Source organism: Saccopteryx leptura, chromosome 10 (assembly GCF_036850995.1).
Source record: "Saccopteryx leptura isolate mSacLep1 chromosome 10, mSacLep1_pri_phased_curated, whole genome shotgun sequence".
In the NCBI taxonomy this organism is placed as follows: Eukaryota; Metazoa; Chordata; class Mammalia; order Chiroptera; family Emballonuridae; genus Saccopteryx; species Saccopteryx leptura.
This window is the reverse complement of record NC_089512.1, coordinates 8,302,668-8,317,219: the sequence shown is the minus strand read 5'-3', so window position 1 is coordinate 8,317,219 and position 14,552 is coordinate 8,302,668. Positions and strand designations below refer to the sequence as shown.

General features: G+C 38.6%; 1 protein-coding gene across 3 annotated transcripts in view; it reads right to left on the bottom strand.

The window, feature by feature from the left end:
• SETD2 (SET domain containing 2, histone lysine methyltransferase) overlaps positions 1-14,552 on the bottom strand; it is a 111,717-nt gene that overhangs the window by 49,231 nt on the left and 47,934 nt on the right. For all 3 annotated transcript variants that reach the window (XR_010747242.1, XR_010747243.1, XM_066351806.1), the window contains 6 exons: positions 12,744-12,821; positions 9,197-9,294; positions 7,745-7,871; positions 3,413-3,547; positions 2,439-2,558; positions 524-1,186 (listed from right to left, as the gene is read on the bottom strand). Coding sequence is in view for 1 of the 3 variants with exons in the window: in XM_066351806.1 (XP_066207903.1) it covers positions 524-1,186; positions 2,439-2,558; positions 3,413-3,547; positions 7,745-7,871; positions 9,197-9,294; positions 12,744-12,821 (1,221 nt within the window). In the remaining 2 variants the exon portion in view is untranslated. The remainder of the gene's footprint in view (positions 1-523; positions 1,187-2,438; positions 2,559-3,412; positions 3,548-7,744; positions 7,872-9,196; positions 9,295-12,743; positions 12,822-14,552) is intronic.

The following is a 14,552-nucleotide window of genomic DNA, read 5'->3' as shown; positions in this document are numbered from 1 at the left end:
GTCTATTTCAGATACAGTACTGGAATTGAATACCAACTAGCTCTATATAAAATTGTTTTACTAGAATAGAAATTTATGTTAAGTCATTTTTAATGAAAAGTTGCTAAATTACCTTGGTTTTCAAATTAATATTTTTATTCTAAATTAATTTTGAGTTAATCCAAAAACTAATTTCCATTTAGTTTTAAAATTCATTTTTTCTTAAATAGAATCTTAGAATTTTCAAATGAAAAATCATACATTTGTTACTCAAAGGATTTTTTGCTTTTGTTTTCACTATAAAGTGAACTTGAATGACTAAAGTCCCCATTGTGATAAACTTTTCTAATGAGAAAATGGGAACATTTATGTATTAGTTTGGCTGGTATATCTTTTGTCTAAATTTAAAAGACATTTGTAATTAGCTATTATTCAATTTTTCAAAAATACATGTATAGCTAAAAAAGTAGGTAATTCAACTTAAAGTTTGTGCAACTCTAAACCTGAGTACTTCAGATTAAAACGAACAAAAATGTTTTCTTACCTTTAGGTCTTTCCAACTGTCCAGGAGCTTGGTGGCCAAATCACTTATATCTACTGTTTTGTCTAGCTGCTCCTGGCTCCTCTCACTCTCCACATCAGACACACCCTCCTCTTCATCTTGGGACGGCGTTTCCTCAGCAATGTGTTCTTCCAGTTTTGTGCCATTGCTCTCTTTAGGCTCTATGTCCATGTCAGCCTCTGGTTCAGATGTGGGTAGCTTACTGCCCTCCACAGCAATTTCACAATCAACCTTAGATTCAGGCAGCTGTTGTGTGAGTAGCTGTTGTGACTGTAACTCTTCCTCTTCTTCTACAGGTATGTGTTCTAACTGGTCAAGGTCCTCTTTGCCATCTTTGCCTTCTAGCTCACTGGTAGCATCAGAGATTGCACTGTCCATGCTATTTTCGCTTATAATTTTAAGTCTGCGAAACATGAGCTTCTTGGGAGTGTCTGCGTCTGCTTCAGCACTCAGCTTCGTGGAAGGATCAGGTGTGTTGAGTGGTGTGTGAGCCCGTGACGTATTCTCACTAGAATACCCATCTCCTTCACTCAATTGAGGAACAGCAGTCTTGGTCTGAGACCAGCGTTGAATAATTGGAAGTACTTTGCTTTCCTCCAACATATTTTTAGTAGGAATAGGTAAGTGTTCCAAGGTCTTTATAATCTGATTAAACACAATAAAAAAATCATATCACTTTGTACAGTTGATTTTTCAAACCTCTGGATGGGGGTCAGATCATTTCTGCAGGAGCAGTGGGGTTCATTTTTATTGTCTTATTAAATTAAGACCTAAATCTCTATAACCACAAAAAATGTAAATGCATTATTTTCCTACAGAAGGGAAAAAAAACTTTTAGTAGAATTCACTAGCAAGAATAAAATGTACAGCAGATAACTGCTCACAACATCAAATAGGACTGATTAATATTAATGTTACTCACCAGTAGTTCTCAAACATGGGTAGATTTTTAAAAATATATATACTACTAGACGTCACCTTGGGTATCTTTTGCTAAAATGTTTTCCAACTGACTGTGATACAGTCATGGGAACTATGAAACAACATATGTTTAAATCATACATCATATGCACAGATAAAACTATAGGTATCTACTTACTTTTTAGCCTCTGATAAGTAGCTGTCTAGCACAGAGATTCTCCCTTCATTCAGACAGAACCACCCTTCCCACCCTGAAATCCAAGAATTTCTTCCAAAGTACACCCTTCAATGTAGTTCTACCGAAACCCCAAGGGTTCCCCAACTTCTACTATTGCCAAATCTCCTGGGAGAAGAATGAAAGCAAGACCAATCATTTATTTTCCCACTTCCATGTCTTGTTTTTTTTTAAGAGTATCATTAAATTACTTTGGGATATTAGAAATTTTAATGAAAAGGAACCACATTTAAACTAAGTTAGAAAATACTGTTTATTTCATGGAACGGTATAAATCACAACTCTACTACCAATGCTGCCAATGAACATTTACTTAAATCTCTTAAGGCACTTACTTACTCCTCAAAATGTTTGTACTCTTGTCATCCAGAATTCATTTCTTCACTAATTTTTTAGAACCCCAGAATTTATGTTTTATATAATCTTCTATTTTTTTAAGAATGATGGTTTTAGCAATAAACTGGATCTTTCACTTAACTATGATATTGTAGCTTGCTCTCTCAGTTCCTAACTATGTAGTACCAACCTTAAGAAATATATTATAAAATCACAGGGCAAATTCACTATACTAGTAAGGTGTATATAAAGGTTATAGTTGGAATGACATTGGGTTGATAAAAATACTTAACACAAGTGGTAAACAGAATGCTAAATTCATTAGCTCTGATATTATCACATACCACCAACCTAAGCAATCAGTATAGTGGTTTTAAGAAACAAGCAAGTTGAATGTGAACTGACCTCTTCCTGAAGCTTCTGGTTACTTTCCCGGCCTTCACCTAGCTCTGCCATCCAGATCCACAACAAAGACAGCCCATGACGTTCTAGAAAGGACTTCAGGCAAGACTGTGAGTGTGTATTCTTCCATGGTGGAAGGGAAGCAGGATGCAGGGTATTTTGGGGTGGGGGTGGGGGAGAAAAATACCAGACAGAGCGTTAGAGAGGGCTCACAGAAAGGACTAAAGAGTTGATTTGTATCCCCAAAAATCTAGAAACTATTTTGATTAACTCAATTAGAACTATATATGTAACTAATAAATGCTTTAAAGTAAGAAATTACAATCTTCTTTGACACCTAAAATGTATCCAGTCAACCTGGACTTTAAAGCAAGAAAATTATATAAACAGTAATATGTCATTTACAATGAAATTCAATTCTAAAGAACTAAGAAAAAACTAATTCACCATTTTTACTAAAAAAGCTAAAAGTATAAAAATTCATCTTTAAATAACTTTCTTTTCTATCTTCCTTTCAGAGGCTTGTTCAAAAGACCCTTTTGCTATTCAATTTTTTAAAAGTCATCCATATTTTATTATTCAACTTCTTGTGGCATACCTAATAAATTGGAGTAAATGAGATTACTGTTAAAATTTCTTGCTTTGAGAGCATGTGGTAAAAATGGCTTTGTTTTGCTAATAAAGGGGGAAAATTATCAAGTGTCATAAATTGCTACACACAAAAAATATCCCACCATATTCTCTAATTAAAGAGAAACAGTAAATAAGATCTACTAATAGACATAATGCTGAACTAGTAAGCCATTTTTAAGAGTACAAGCTTTCAACGTCATGTAGAACTCACATAGCCATTTTAAAAATAAGAGTAATTCTTCTCATCAGAATTATTTCTTCACCACTCATTTATTCTGAATTGTAGTTTAAATGTCCCACCTCAAATTCAGAAATAAAAAATAAATGAATATCAAAGTGTTCACCTGTATGAGCTTGAGACAGGTAAGTTTCTGTTCCAAAGTTTCAATTCTAACCATTAGCCGGGATAAGCTGAGCACCTGATTTTTATCAGAGAGACCCTCACCATTCTCCATCAGAGCTTCTAGCTCTCCATCCACCTACCACAGCAAAGAAATATATCTGGTTATAAAACAACAATAGAAAGAGCCCCACTAATCTAAGTTAGAATCAGACAACCTGGAAAGTTGCTCAACCTCATCAATAATAAGAAAAATGCAATTAAGACCATAATGAGAAAGCACCTGTTATATGCCAAGTAGAACTCTAGTGTTGGAAGACATTGCAATGAACCAAACCATAAAACTCTGCCCTTGTCAAAAAAAAAAAAAAAAAAAAATCAAGCATTAACTTGAAAAACAAAATGTTTATATTCTAATGCCTACCGATTGCACTCCTAAGAATAAGCCCGAGAAAAACTTCTGCACATGTGTATTCAGAGAATCATAAGAATGCTCACTGAACAACCATTAATAGCAAAAAACTGCCAACAATCCAGATGTCTGTGACCAGGCTGGATAATGTGGCATGCTCACATGATGGATATTATACTGCATAAAAGGAATCAAGAGCAGCCAAACGCAACAGTGCTCATCAATCTTACAGTTATGTGAGAAAAGCAAGTTTCAAAAGATTCCACACTGTATGAATCTGTTTTTATGTACCTCAAAACCAATTTTTTTTTTTTACAGGGAAAGAGCGAGAGACAGAGAGAGGGATACATAGGGACAGACAGACAGGAACGGAGAGAGATGAGAAGCATCAATCATCAGTTTTTCGTTGTGACACCTTAGTTGTTCATTGATTGCTTTCTCATATGTGCCTTGACTGTGGGCCTTCAGCAGACCGAGTAACCCCTTGCTCGAGCCAGTGACCTTGGGTCCAAGCTGGTAAGCTTTGCTCAAACCAGATGAGCCTGTGCTCAAGCTGGCGACTCAGGGTCTCGAACCTGGGTCCTCCACATCCCAGTCTGATGCTCTATCCACTGCGCCACTGCCTGGTCAGGTTCAAAACCAATTTTTTTTATAGCTACATATCTGAAAAATCTATTTCAAAAAGGCAAGAAAGTTAAGACATAAAATTCAAAGACAGTGGTATCTTCTAGGGGCTAAGCAAGAAGAAAGAAGCAGAGAAGTGTCACAGGGGTTTACTTTATAATTATAATTTCTAACTTACATATATTCTTTGGATGTTTCAATATTACATTTCAATAACAGGGAACAAAAAAATTAGCCCTGGCTCGACAGCTCAGTTGGTTAGAGCATCATCCCAGAGCACAGAGGTTGCCAGTTTATCCCCAGTCAGGGAACATACAAAAATCAACCAATGTTTGCATAAATAAGTGAAACAAATCGATTACCCTCTCTAAAATTAAAAAAAAAAAAAGTTAAAAAAAAAATACAATCTTAATGGAGTTTAAAAAATAATTTCCTGTAATAGTCAAGTCAAAAAGGCTAATAGACTATATGACCCATTGATCACTTCCATGGAACCTTGAAGAAACATGTGAAGAGACATGTGCAAAGATATAACTTTTGAAGATGGCCCGGGCACTGGGGATGGCTCCTTGGCCTCTGCCCCAGGCGCTAGAGTGGCTCTGGTCAAGGCAGAGCGACGCCCCGGATGGGCAGAGCATCGCCCCTGGTGGGCGTGCTGGGTGGATCCCGGTCGGGCGCATGTGGGAGTCTGTCTGACTGTCTCTCCCCGTTTCCAGCTTCAGAAAAATACAAAAAAAAAAAAAAAAAAAGATATAACTTTTGATATTAAGACCAAAAAGCTGGAAACACAGTGTCCATTAGTAGGAATATATGTATGTAAACTATCATGTGAAAACCTTTACAGAAGTTAAAAATTTATATATAGATATATATATAAACATGGATCAAATTTTAAAATAAGAGGAAAAAAATTGCAGATATATACATACATATTATACCATTTCTAAAGCTCTACACAAAACAACTCATTATATTCTAAAATGCAGAAAAATTGGCTCTTATGGCCACATGTGTCTCAGAGTTAGGAGGGGATGAGAGTGCTCTCGACAGTGTGACTGCAGTACAACACAGGGTTAAGCACAAAGACAAGAACTCAACAACCTCACTTCCATCACCTCCTGGATGACCTTGTACCCTCTTTGAACCTTTGTGTTCTCATCTGTGAAAAAGGAAAAATCCTTATACCTTATTTAAGTAAGGGCTTATTTTGAGAATTAAATGATTTAATGTGTCAAATGCTTAGAAGAGAGCGTGGCATATAGTTAAACTGTATATTGCTCCAAGAAGAGTGCTGAAGCACACACAGTACTCTAAAGAGCTTTTTACACACTAGATGGTAGAAACAGGGTATTTGTTATTAACTCTCGACTCTCCCTTTTTGCATGTTTTACATGCCCTTTTCAATATTTTTTACTATCTCTGTATTCTTACTGAATTCAATTTCTCTATAACTAATTCTCTCCAATTAATTTGGACTTAATGACATCTTTTATTGTTGTTGTTGCTCCACTTATTTATGCATTTATTGGTTGATTCTTGTATAGGCCCTGACCAGAGATCAAACCTACAACCTTGACATGGGGATTATGCTCTAACCAACTAAGCCACCCAGCCAATGCAATACATCATCTTTTATCTCTTCCCCTCATGATGTCTTCTATCTCTTCACCTCAGCAGTGAGACTGATGTCATTTACAACTCTTATCAGTTTTGGTTACTAAAAAGCCCAACAATGAGCTGACTGTAAAAGTTCACAGCAGGATATTCTGACTAAAACCCCTAACCCCTAGCCCTAGCTCCTTCTCCTAGCCTTCCATCAAGATTCACTGGTCTGGGGACGTGCTCAGAAATGTGCATTTTCATTATGGACCCTCCAGGTGGTTATGAGGCTAAGATATATTGCTCTGAAAAAGGAATCCTCAGAAAAAGGGAGGGGGAATTTATCGACAAAAAAACACAAACAAAAAACTCACAAAGTACTTGTCCTAGTTAAGAGTCCCTTTTGTAACAAGACTCCTCCCACCTACAGTAGTAACCCAGGTGAGCTGGGGTAGAAAGAGCCTATCAACTGCTGTTTTAATGTATTAAAAGACGATTCCTTTCTCATTCTTGGGTTGCCTGTTACCTCTCAAAACTCACTTACACTCCAAGGATGGTTTTCAGAGATTTTAAGAACACTTAAAGACTCTAGAGTTCCAAACAGAAGATGGACCGCCTGACCAGGCGGTGGCGCAGTGGATAGAGCATCGGACTGGGATGCGGAAGGACCCAGGTTCGAGACCCCAGGATAGCCAGCTTGAGTGTGGGCTCATCTGGCTTGAGCAAAAAAGCTCACTAGCATGGACCTAAGGTCACTGGCTCGAGCAGGGGGTTACTCAGTCTGCTGAAGGCCCGCAGTCATGGCACATATGAGAAAGCAATCAATGAACAACTACGGTGTCGCAACGAAAAACTGATGATTGATGCTTCTTATCTCTCTCCATTCCTGTCTGTCTGTCCCTATCTATCCCTCTATCTGACTCTCTCTCTGTCCCTGTAAAAAAATAAATAAATAAAAATTAAAAAAAAACACAAAAAAACAAACAAACAGAAGACGGACCTATATATATATATACATATATATATTTATATATATTTTTTTTACAGAGACAGAGAGAGAGTCAGAGAGAGGGATAGACAGGGACAGACAGATAGGAACGGAGAGATGAGAAGCATCAATCATTAGTTTTTCCTTGTGAGACCTTAGTTGTTCATTGATGCTTTCTCATATGTGCCTTGACCGGGGGCCTTCAGCAGACAGAGTAACCCCTTGCTTGAGCCAGTGACCTTAGGTCCAAGCTGGTGAGCTTTTGCTCAATCCAGATGAGCCCACGCTCAAGCTGGCAACCTCAGAGTCTCAAACCTGGGTCCTCGGCATCCCAGACTGACGCTCTATCCACTGCGCCCACCACCGGGTCAGGCAAAGATGGACCAATATTAAAAGATTAGAAATACAGATCAGACTTAAGTGAGCTAACAGATAAACATTTTACTTTTCCTTAGCATTTAGTAGGAGTTTTACAGGCTTTGAAATACTACTAGCCCATGTGTTTTCAAGATTACTTCATTAGTTCTCAAACGTACCCAATTCTAATCTCTATGAACCTGAAACAGCAACCATCCATCCTTCTTTTTCATGATTACCTCACCTGAACCTGAATTTCTCTGGTTGTAGTTTTGACTTTTCAAACTTCAATAAGAAAAGCTACCTCCCTTTCTTAAATATATATGGTGAAACCTGAAAGAAGATGGAACACTTACTGAATCCTTCTTACGAGATCGTTCCTTCTTCATTTTCCCTCCTGCTGCTCTGATGCTGACTCTATTCTCGCCTCCCAGGTAACCCCGGCAATTAGCTGACCCACAGAAACATTTCTGAGCTTCTTTTCTGTTCAACGAGCATAGGAAAGATGTCAGTACATGAAAGTAAACCATATAAAAATGTTGACAATTTAACATTACAAGAGAGAAGTTAATCCAGCCTAAAGATGAAAACAATTTTGAGATTCCAGAAAACCTGATACTATCTAATACAAATACCTGAAAATTCCTCTCAAAAATAGTCATTCATTTTCCAATCCTCCTTTATTAGACAAAGCTAGCCGAGAAATTAGGGAGTAATTTCATTTTATAAAAGTACTTATTAATATATGAAAATAAAAGCTCATATATATATTTGGACTAAGAATAAAATTGCATAAATATTTTAAATAGTTAACTGGCACATTAAACAACCAAATGTATTATTACAAACAGATATGCAGATATAAAATGTATTATTAGTACAGGATACTTAAAAGGGAACACATTAAAAGTTATCACATAAGGATGAGACACTAATAATATAGTAGAATTCACTTGGAAAAGACAGGATAAATGCTTGATTTTTTTCCCTTTTTAATTTTTAAAATTAGTTTTCAAAATCATGAATCATCAATCATGACAAATGCAATTTATCTTTAAAGCACCATTAAAACTCAAGGATTTTATATAATGTGTTTCAAACCACTGCAGTTATTATCCTTATTGATGCTTAAATGTTTAATAGGAATCCTCCCACTTTTGCTAAGTGACAGCCTATTCAACCTTGCTCCTGAGTCTTTGACATGACCCTCCTAATCCTCAACTGGTTTTCTGGTATGACAAGATAATCCAGGATCACCTTGTTCAATTCCTGCCTCAAACTTGAAATCAGACTTTGCTTCAAGGAATCCTATTATTTGTTAGTGAGATTTTTGTAAAACCACAAAAAAGATGCTAGGGGTATTCATTGCTACTGCATTAGTTCCTGATTTTGGTAAGCAAAACCAGATAACAAAAAAACCTAGGTAATAAATTATTTTTCAGAGTACAATATGATATAGATGAGACAAGATTGTGAGTTGACAACTGATAGATTAATGATGAATACAGAGATTATACTATTCCCTTTACAACTACAGTTGACATTTCTATTTTTGAACTACATTAGAAACATAACTATATAAATACAACATATGAAGTTCAGATGAAAATTATGCAGTTTATGTACAATATCCCTTAATGGCCAAAATTGTCATACAGTAGAAAAAACACATAAAATTGAAACAATACATTATAAATAAGAGCTGGTAATATATATATATAACTTCTTAGTAATTCAAATCAAATTTTTATATCTGAACAGTTATTTCCCCATCAGAAGCAGCAAAACAGAATAGAAACAATACTCACCCATATCTTTGGAACTGATAGTCAAATGTTAACTCTGAGCCTGAAGGAACCAGTTTGGTGGTAAAAAACCCAACTCTCAGCTGTCCATTCACAGTCCACTGAGATGTTGTTTAAAAAAAAAGAGGGAGAGAAATTAGTAACTGATTAATAAATGTGTTTTTTATTTTTATTTTTATTTTTTTATTTACTTATTCATTTTAGAGAGGAGATAGAGATAGAGAGAGAAAGCGGGGAGGAGCAGGAAGCATCAACTCCCATATGTGCCTTGACCAGGCAAGCCCAGGGCTTCGAACCTGCGAATTCAGTGTTCTAGGTTGACGCTTTATCCACTGCGCCACCAGAGGTCAGGCAATAAATGTGTTTTTTAAAAAGATCATCGTTAGGCCCTGGCCGGTTGGCTCAGCGGTAGAGCGTCGGCTTGGCGTGCGGGGGACCCGGGTTCGATTCCCGGCCAGGGCACACAGGAGAAGCGCCCATTTGCTTCTCCACCTCCCCCCCTCCTTCCTCTCTGTCTCTCTTCTTCCCCTCCCGCAGCCAAGGCTCCATTGGAGCAAGGATGGCCCAGGTGCTGGGGATGGCCCCTTGGCCTCTGCCCCAGGCGCTAGAGTGGCTCTGGTTGCGGCAGAGCGACGCCCCAGAGGGGCAGAGCATTGCCCCCTGGTGGGCAGAGCGTAGCCCCTGGTGGGCGTGCCGGGTGGATCCCGGTCCGGCGCATGCGGGAGTCTGTCTGACTGTCTATCCCCGTTTCCGGCTTCAGAAAAAAAAAAAAAAAAAAAAGATCATCGTTAAAAAAAAAAAAATCATCATTATCAACCTTAATTATGCATGTGCCTCTTTAGAAAATAAAGGTTTTTCCAAGTAGGTAAATGGGGAACTTTTTTCTTTAAACAAACTAACATATTTAAGTGTTACTCTTATTTCCAGAACTACCAGACTGACTATATATAATGTCTCTAATAAAAGTAACTGCTATAGGCCCTGGCCGGTTGGCTCAGTGATAGAGCGTCGCCTGGCGTGCAGAAGTCCCAGGTTCGATTCCCGGCCAGGGCACACAGGAGAAGCGCCCAACTGCTTCTCCACCCCTCCCCCTCTCCTTCCTCTCTGTCTCTCTCTTCCCCTCCCGCAGTGAGGCTCCATTGGAGCAAAGATGGCCTGGGCGCTGGGGATGGCTCCTTGGCCTCTGCCCCAGGCACTAGAGTGGCTCTGGTCGCAACAGAGCCATGCCTGGGAGGGGCAGAGCATCGCCCCCTGGTGGGCGTGCCGGGTGGATCCCAGTCGGGCACATGCGGGAGTCTGTCTGTCTCTCCCCGTTTCCAGCTTCAGAAAAAAAAAAAAGTAACTGCTATATTAACTAATTTTAACACACATTTCCACACAGTAAAGATTCAGTTGTACTAAAAATAGGCAAATGGGGAATGGTTGGTGTCACTGAGTATCACAGGCAAATTTATATTACCTTATATTACATTAAAAGTAAATATATTGTAGCCTGACCAGGTGGTGGCGCAGCGGATAGAGCATCAGACTGGGATGCGGAGGACCCAGGTTCAAGACCCCGAGATTGCCAGCTTGAGCGCGGGCTCATCTGGTTTGAGCAAAGCTAAACCAGCTTGGACCTAAGGTCGCTGGCTTGAGCAAGGGGTTACTTGTTCTGCTGAAGGCCCATGGTCAAGGCACATATGAGAAAGCAATCAATGAACAACTAAGGTGTCACAACGAAAAACTGATGATTGATGCTTCTCATCTCTCTCCGTTCCTTTCTATCCCTCTCTCTGACTCTCTCTCTGTCTCTGTAAAAAAAAAAAAAAAAAAAAAAAGTAAATATATTCTAAAATAAGTGATAGGGAAGCAGGGGAAAACAATGCCAAAAGTTTAATTTCATGAAGCAGTGATCATATGGCTGAATGTAGTAAGAGAGAAGAGAAACATCAAAAGAGATATATCAAACTCAAGAATTAAAATGGGGGTAAACACCCAGGAGTTAGACCTTTTAGTTCCAGAACACTTGAAAGGTAAGTCAACTGTTGAGTTCCTTATCAGACCATTTGAACATGTTACTGATGAAAAAAACCCAGACTTATAAAGATCAACGGACATAGTACAGTTGAAGTCTCACAGCGAGATATGTGATCATCAGCTGCAGGCAAAACTAGAACCGTAACTTAGGTTAAATAATTTCAGACTGGGCCCTGGCGTGCTGGCCCAGTGGTAGGAGCATCCGCCTAGCATGTGGATGTGCTAGTCTGATTCCTGGTCAGGGCACACAGAAGAAGCGACCATCTGCTTCTCTACACCTCCCCCATGCCCTCCTTCTCTCTCTCTCTCTCTCTCTCTCTCTCTCTCTTTCCCCCTCCTGCAGCCATGGCTCGATTGATTTGAGCAAGTTGGCCCCAGGTGCTGAGGCTGGCTCCATGGCTTCACCGCAGGCACTGAAAATAGCTGTTACTGAGGAAGGGAGCAACGCCCCAGATGGGCAGAGCATCATCCCACAGGGGGCCTGCCCAGTGGGTCCCAGTTATGGCACATGTGGGAGTCTATATTTCTCCCTCCCCTGCTCTCACTTAATAAAAAAAATTTTTTTCAGACTGGTGTCTCCTATTTGTTACATGGTTCAGCTCTTAGAAAGAGTCAGATCTAAGATCAATTAGAACACAGATCAAAGGCAAAAACCATCCAGGACTCAAAAGCAATATTTAAATATGAGAGGTAATCATTGATACACATTTTTCTAGGGAATGGGTCTATAGTTTTCTTAACCTAAGAAAAAACCAAAGTTCTAATGTATAGACTTTTTTTTTTTTTTTTTTGTATTTTTCTGAAGCTGGAAACGGAGAGAGACAGTCAGACTCCCGCATGCGCCCGACCGGGATCCACCCGGCACGCCCACCAGGGGGCGACGCTCTGCCCATCAGGGGGCGATGCTCTGCCCCTCCGGGGTGTAGCTCTGTCCCGACCAGAGCCACTCTAGCGCCTGGGGCAGAGGCCAAGGAGCCATCCCCAGCGCCCGGGCCATCTTTGCTCCAATGGAGCCTTGGCTGCGGGAGGGGAAGAGAGAGACAGAGAGGAAGGGGGAGGGGGTAGAGAAGTAAATGGGCGCTTCTACTATGTGCCCTGGCCGGGAATCGAACCCAGGTCCCCCGCACGCCAGGCTGACACTCCACCGCTGAGCCAACCAGCCAGGGCCTATTTCAGGTACTATTTATTATTGCATAACCTAAACTTATTTCAAAATAAAAATTTTAACAACATAGAATAGGAAAAAATGACTTAAAAATAAAGCCACAGGCCCCGGCCAGGTAGCTCAGATGGCTAGAGCATCAACCCAATACACCAAGGTTGCATGTGCTATCCCTGGTCAGGGCACATAAAAGAATCAACCAATGAATGCATAAATAAGTAGAACAACGAATTGTTGTTTCTCTCTCTCTCAAATCAGTAAGTTAAAATAATAAAAATTAAATACCAGATACCTTTGACATAGATGCTAAAATGGTCAGAACAGCAATCATAAACAAATACCCTAAACTCTAAATCTACCTCAACTTACTTTTTGAGTCTCACAGTTCGGTTCACAGCTGTGATTCATGAAACGAGAGCAATTTCCTTTCTGAGTAGCATCTATTATCTATGGAAAAGGATAATTTAAGAGTTAAAAATGAGACCTTAAAATATACTTGCATTTTGTAAAGAAAAGGCACTATGCAAATTTAAAAGCCCATCCCAGAACCCCTTTCCTGAAGTAGTACAAGAGTACTACTTTACATATCAAAGTGATGTCCACTTCCTCTGGAAGATCTGCTAACTATAAACATTTTACCTATAGACAAAATTATCTCCCTATCTATCACTTTCTTCTTTACTTTCAGCTATTCTTTTTCTATTTTAATATTTTATTTACATAAAACCTTATGAAAGCATAAACATCAGCGAGACATTTAACTTAGCATTCAGTAACTTTTTTACAGTATAAACTTGAAATTGGAAACACAATGGAAAACAGAGATATGATCTATAAGTATAATTAATCAAAGTGAACAGCCTTAAAGTATACCTTTAAAATGAATTCTAAGTGAAAGACCTTTAACAGTTTGTGAAAATATTTATATTCTATAGTTTTCTATGAAATCAAGATATTAAATTGCAGCTCTCAGACTATAAGGGCTAAATACCTAACTTCGTATCAAATGAATGTGGCTCATCCACCATCTTCTTAAAATATATGTAGGAGGTGGTAGCAGCAGTGGTATGTGTGTGTTCTTTTTATTTTAAATAGCATTTATGACTTCTTCTATTTTTCATTTACAGTTGACATACATTATTATATTAATTTCAGGTGTATACCCCAATGATTAGACATTACATACATAACTTAGTAAGTGATTATCCCAATAGATCTGTACCCATCTGACACCATACAGTTATTAGAAAATTGACTACACAGTGTATACTCTATGCTGCACTTGGTATCTCCATGACTATTTTGTAATAACCAATTTAATTTGTACTTCTTAATCCCTTCACTTTTTTCACCCATCCCCCAACCCCCTCCCATTTGGCAACCATCAAAATGTTCTCTGCATCTGAGTCAGCTTCTGTTCTCCTTGTTCATTTATTTTGTTTAGATTCAACTGTTGATAGATGTGTATTTACTGCCATTTTATTGTTCATATTTTTTATCTTTTTTTCTTCTTCTTCTTAAAGACGACCCTTTAACATTCATATAATACTGGTTTGGTGGTGATGAACTCCTTTAGCTTTTTCCTTTTTCCTGTGCTTTTATCTTGCTGCTTTTGAGATTCTCTCTTTGACTTTTTAACCTTTTGCATCTTAATTAAATGGATGTCTCTTGATGTGGGCTTCTTTGCATTCATCTTCTCTGTGACTCTCTCTGCTTCCTGGACTTGTATGTCTATTTCCTTCACCAGATTAGAGAAGTTTTCTGTCATTCATTTTTTCAAATAGGTTTTCAATTTCTTGCTCTCTCTCTTTTTCTTCCAGCACTCTCATGATGCTAATGTTGGTACACTTAAAGTTGTACCAGAGGCTCTTTACACTAGCCTCATATTTTTGGATTCCTTTTTATCTTTTTTTTCTTTTTCTTTTTTTTTAAGATATTTATTTATTTATTTATTTATTTATTTATTTATTTATTTATTTATTTACAGAGACAGAGAGAGAGTCAGAGAGAGGGATAGATAAGGACAGATAGGAACGGAGAGAGATGAGAAGCATCAATCATCAGTTTTTCCTTGCGACTCCTTAGTTCATTGATTGCTTCCTCATATGTGCCTTGACCACGGGCCTTCAGCAGACCGAGTAACCCCTTGCTGGAGTCAGCGACCTCGGGTTCAAGCCG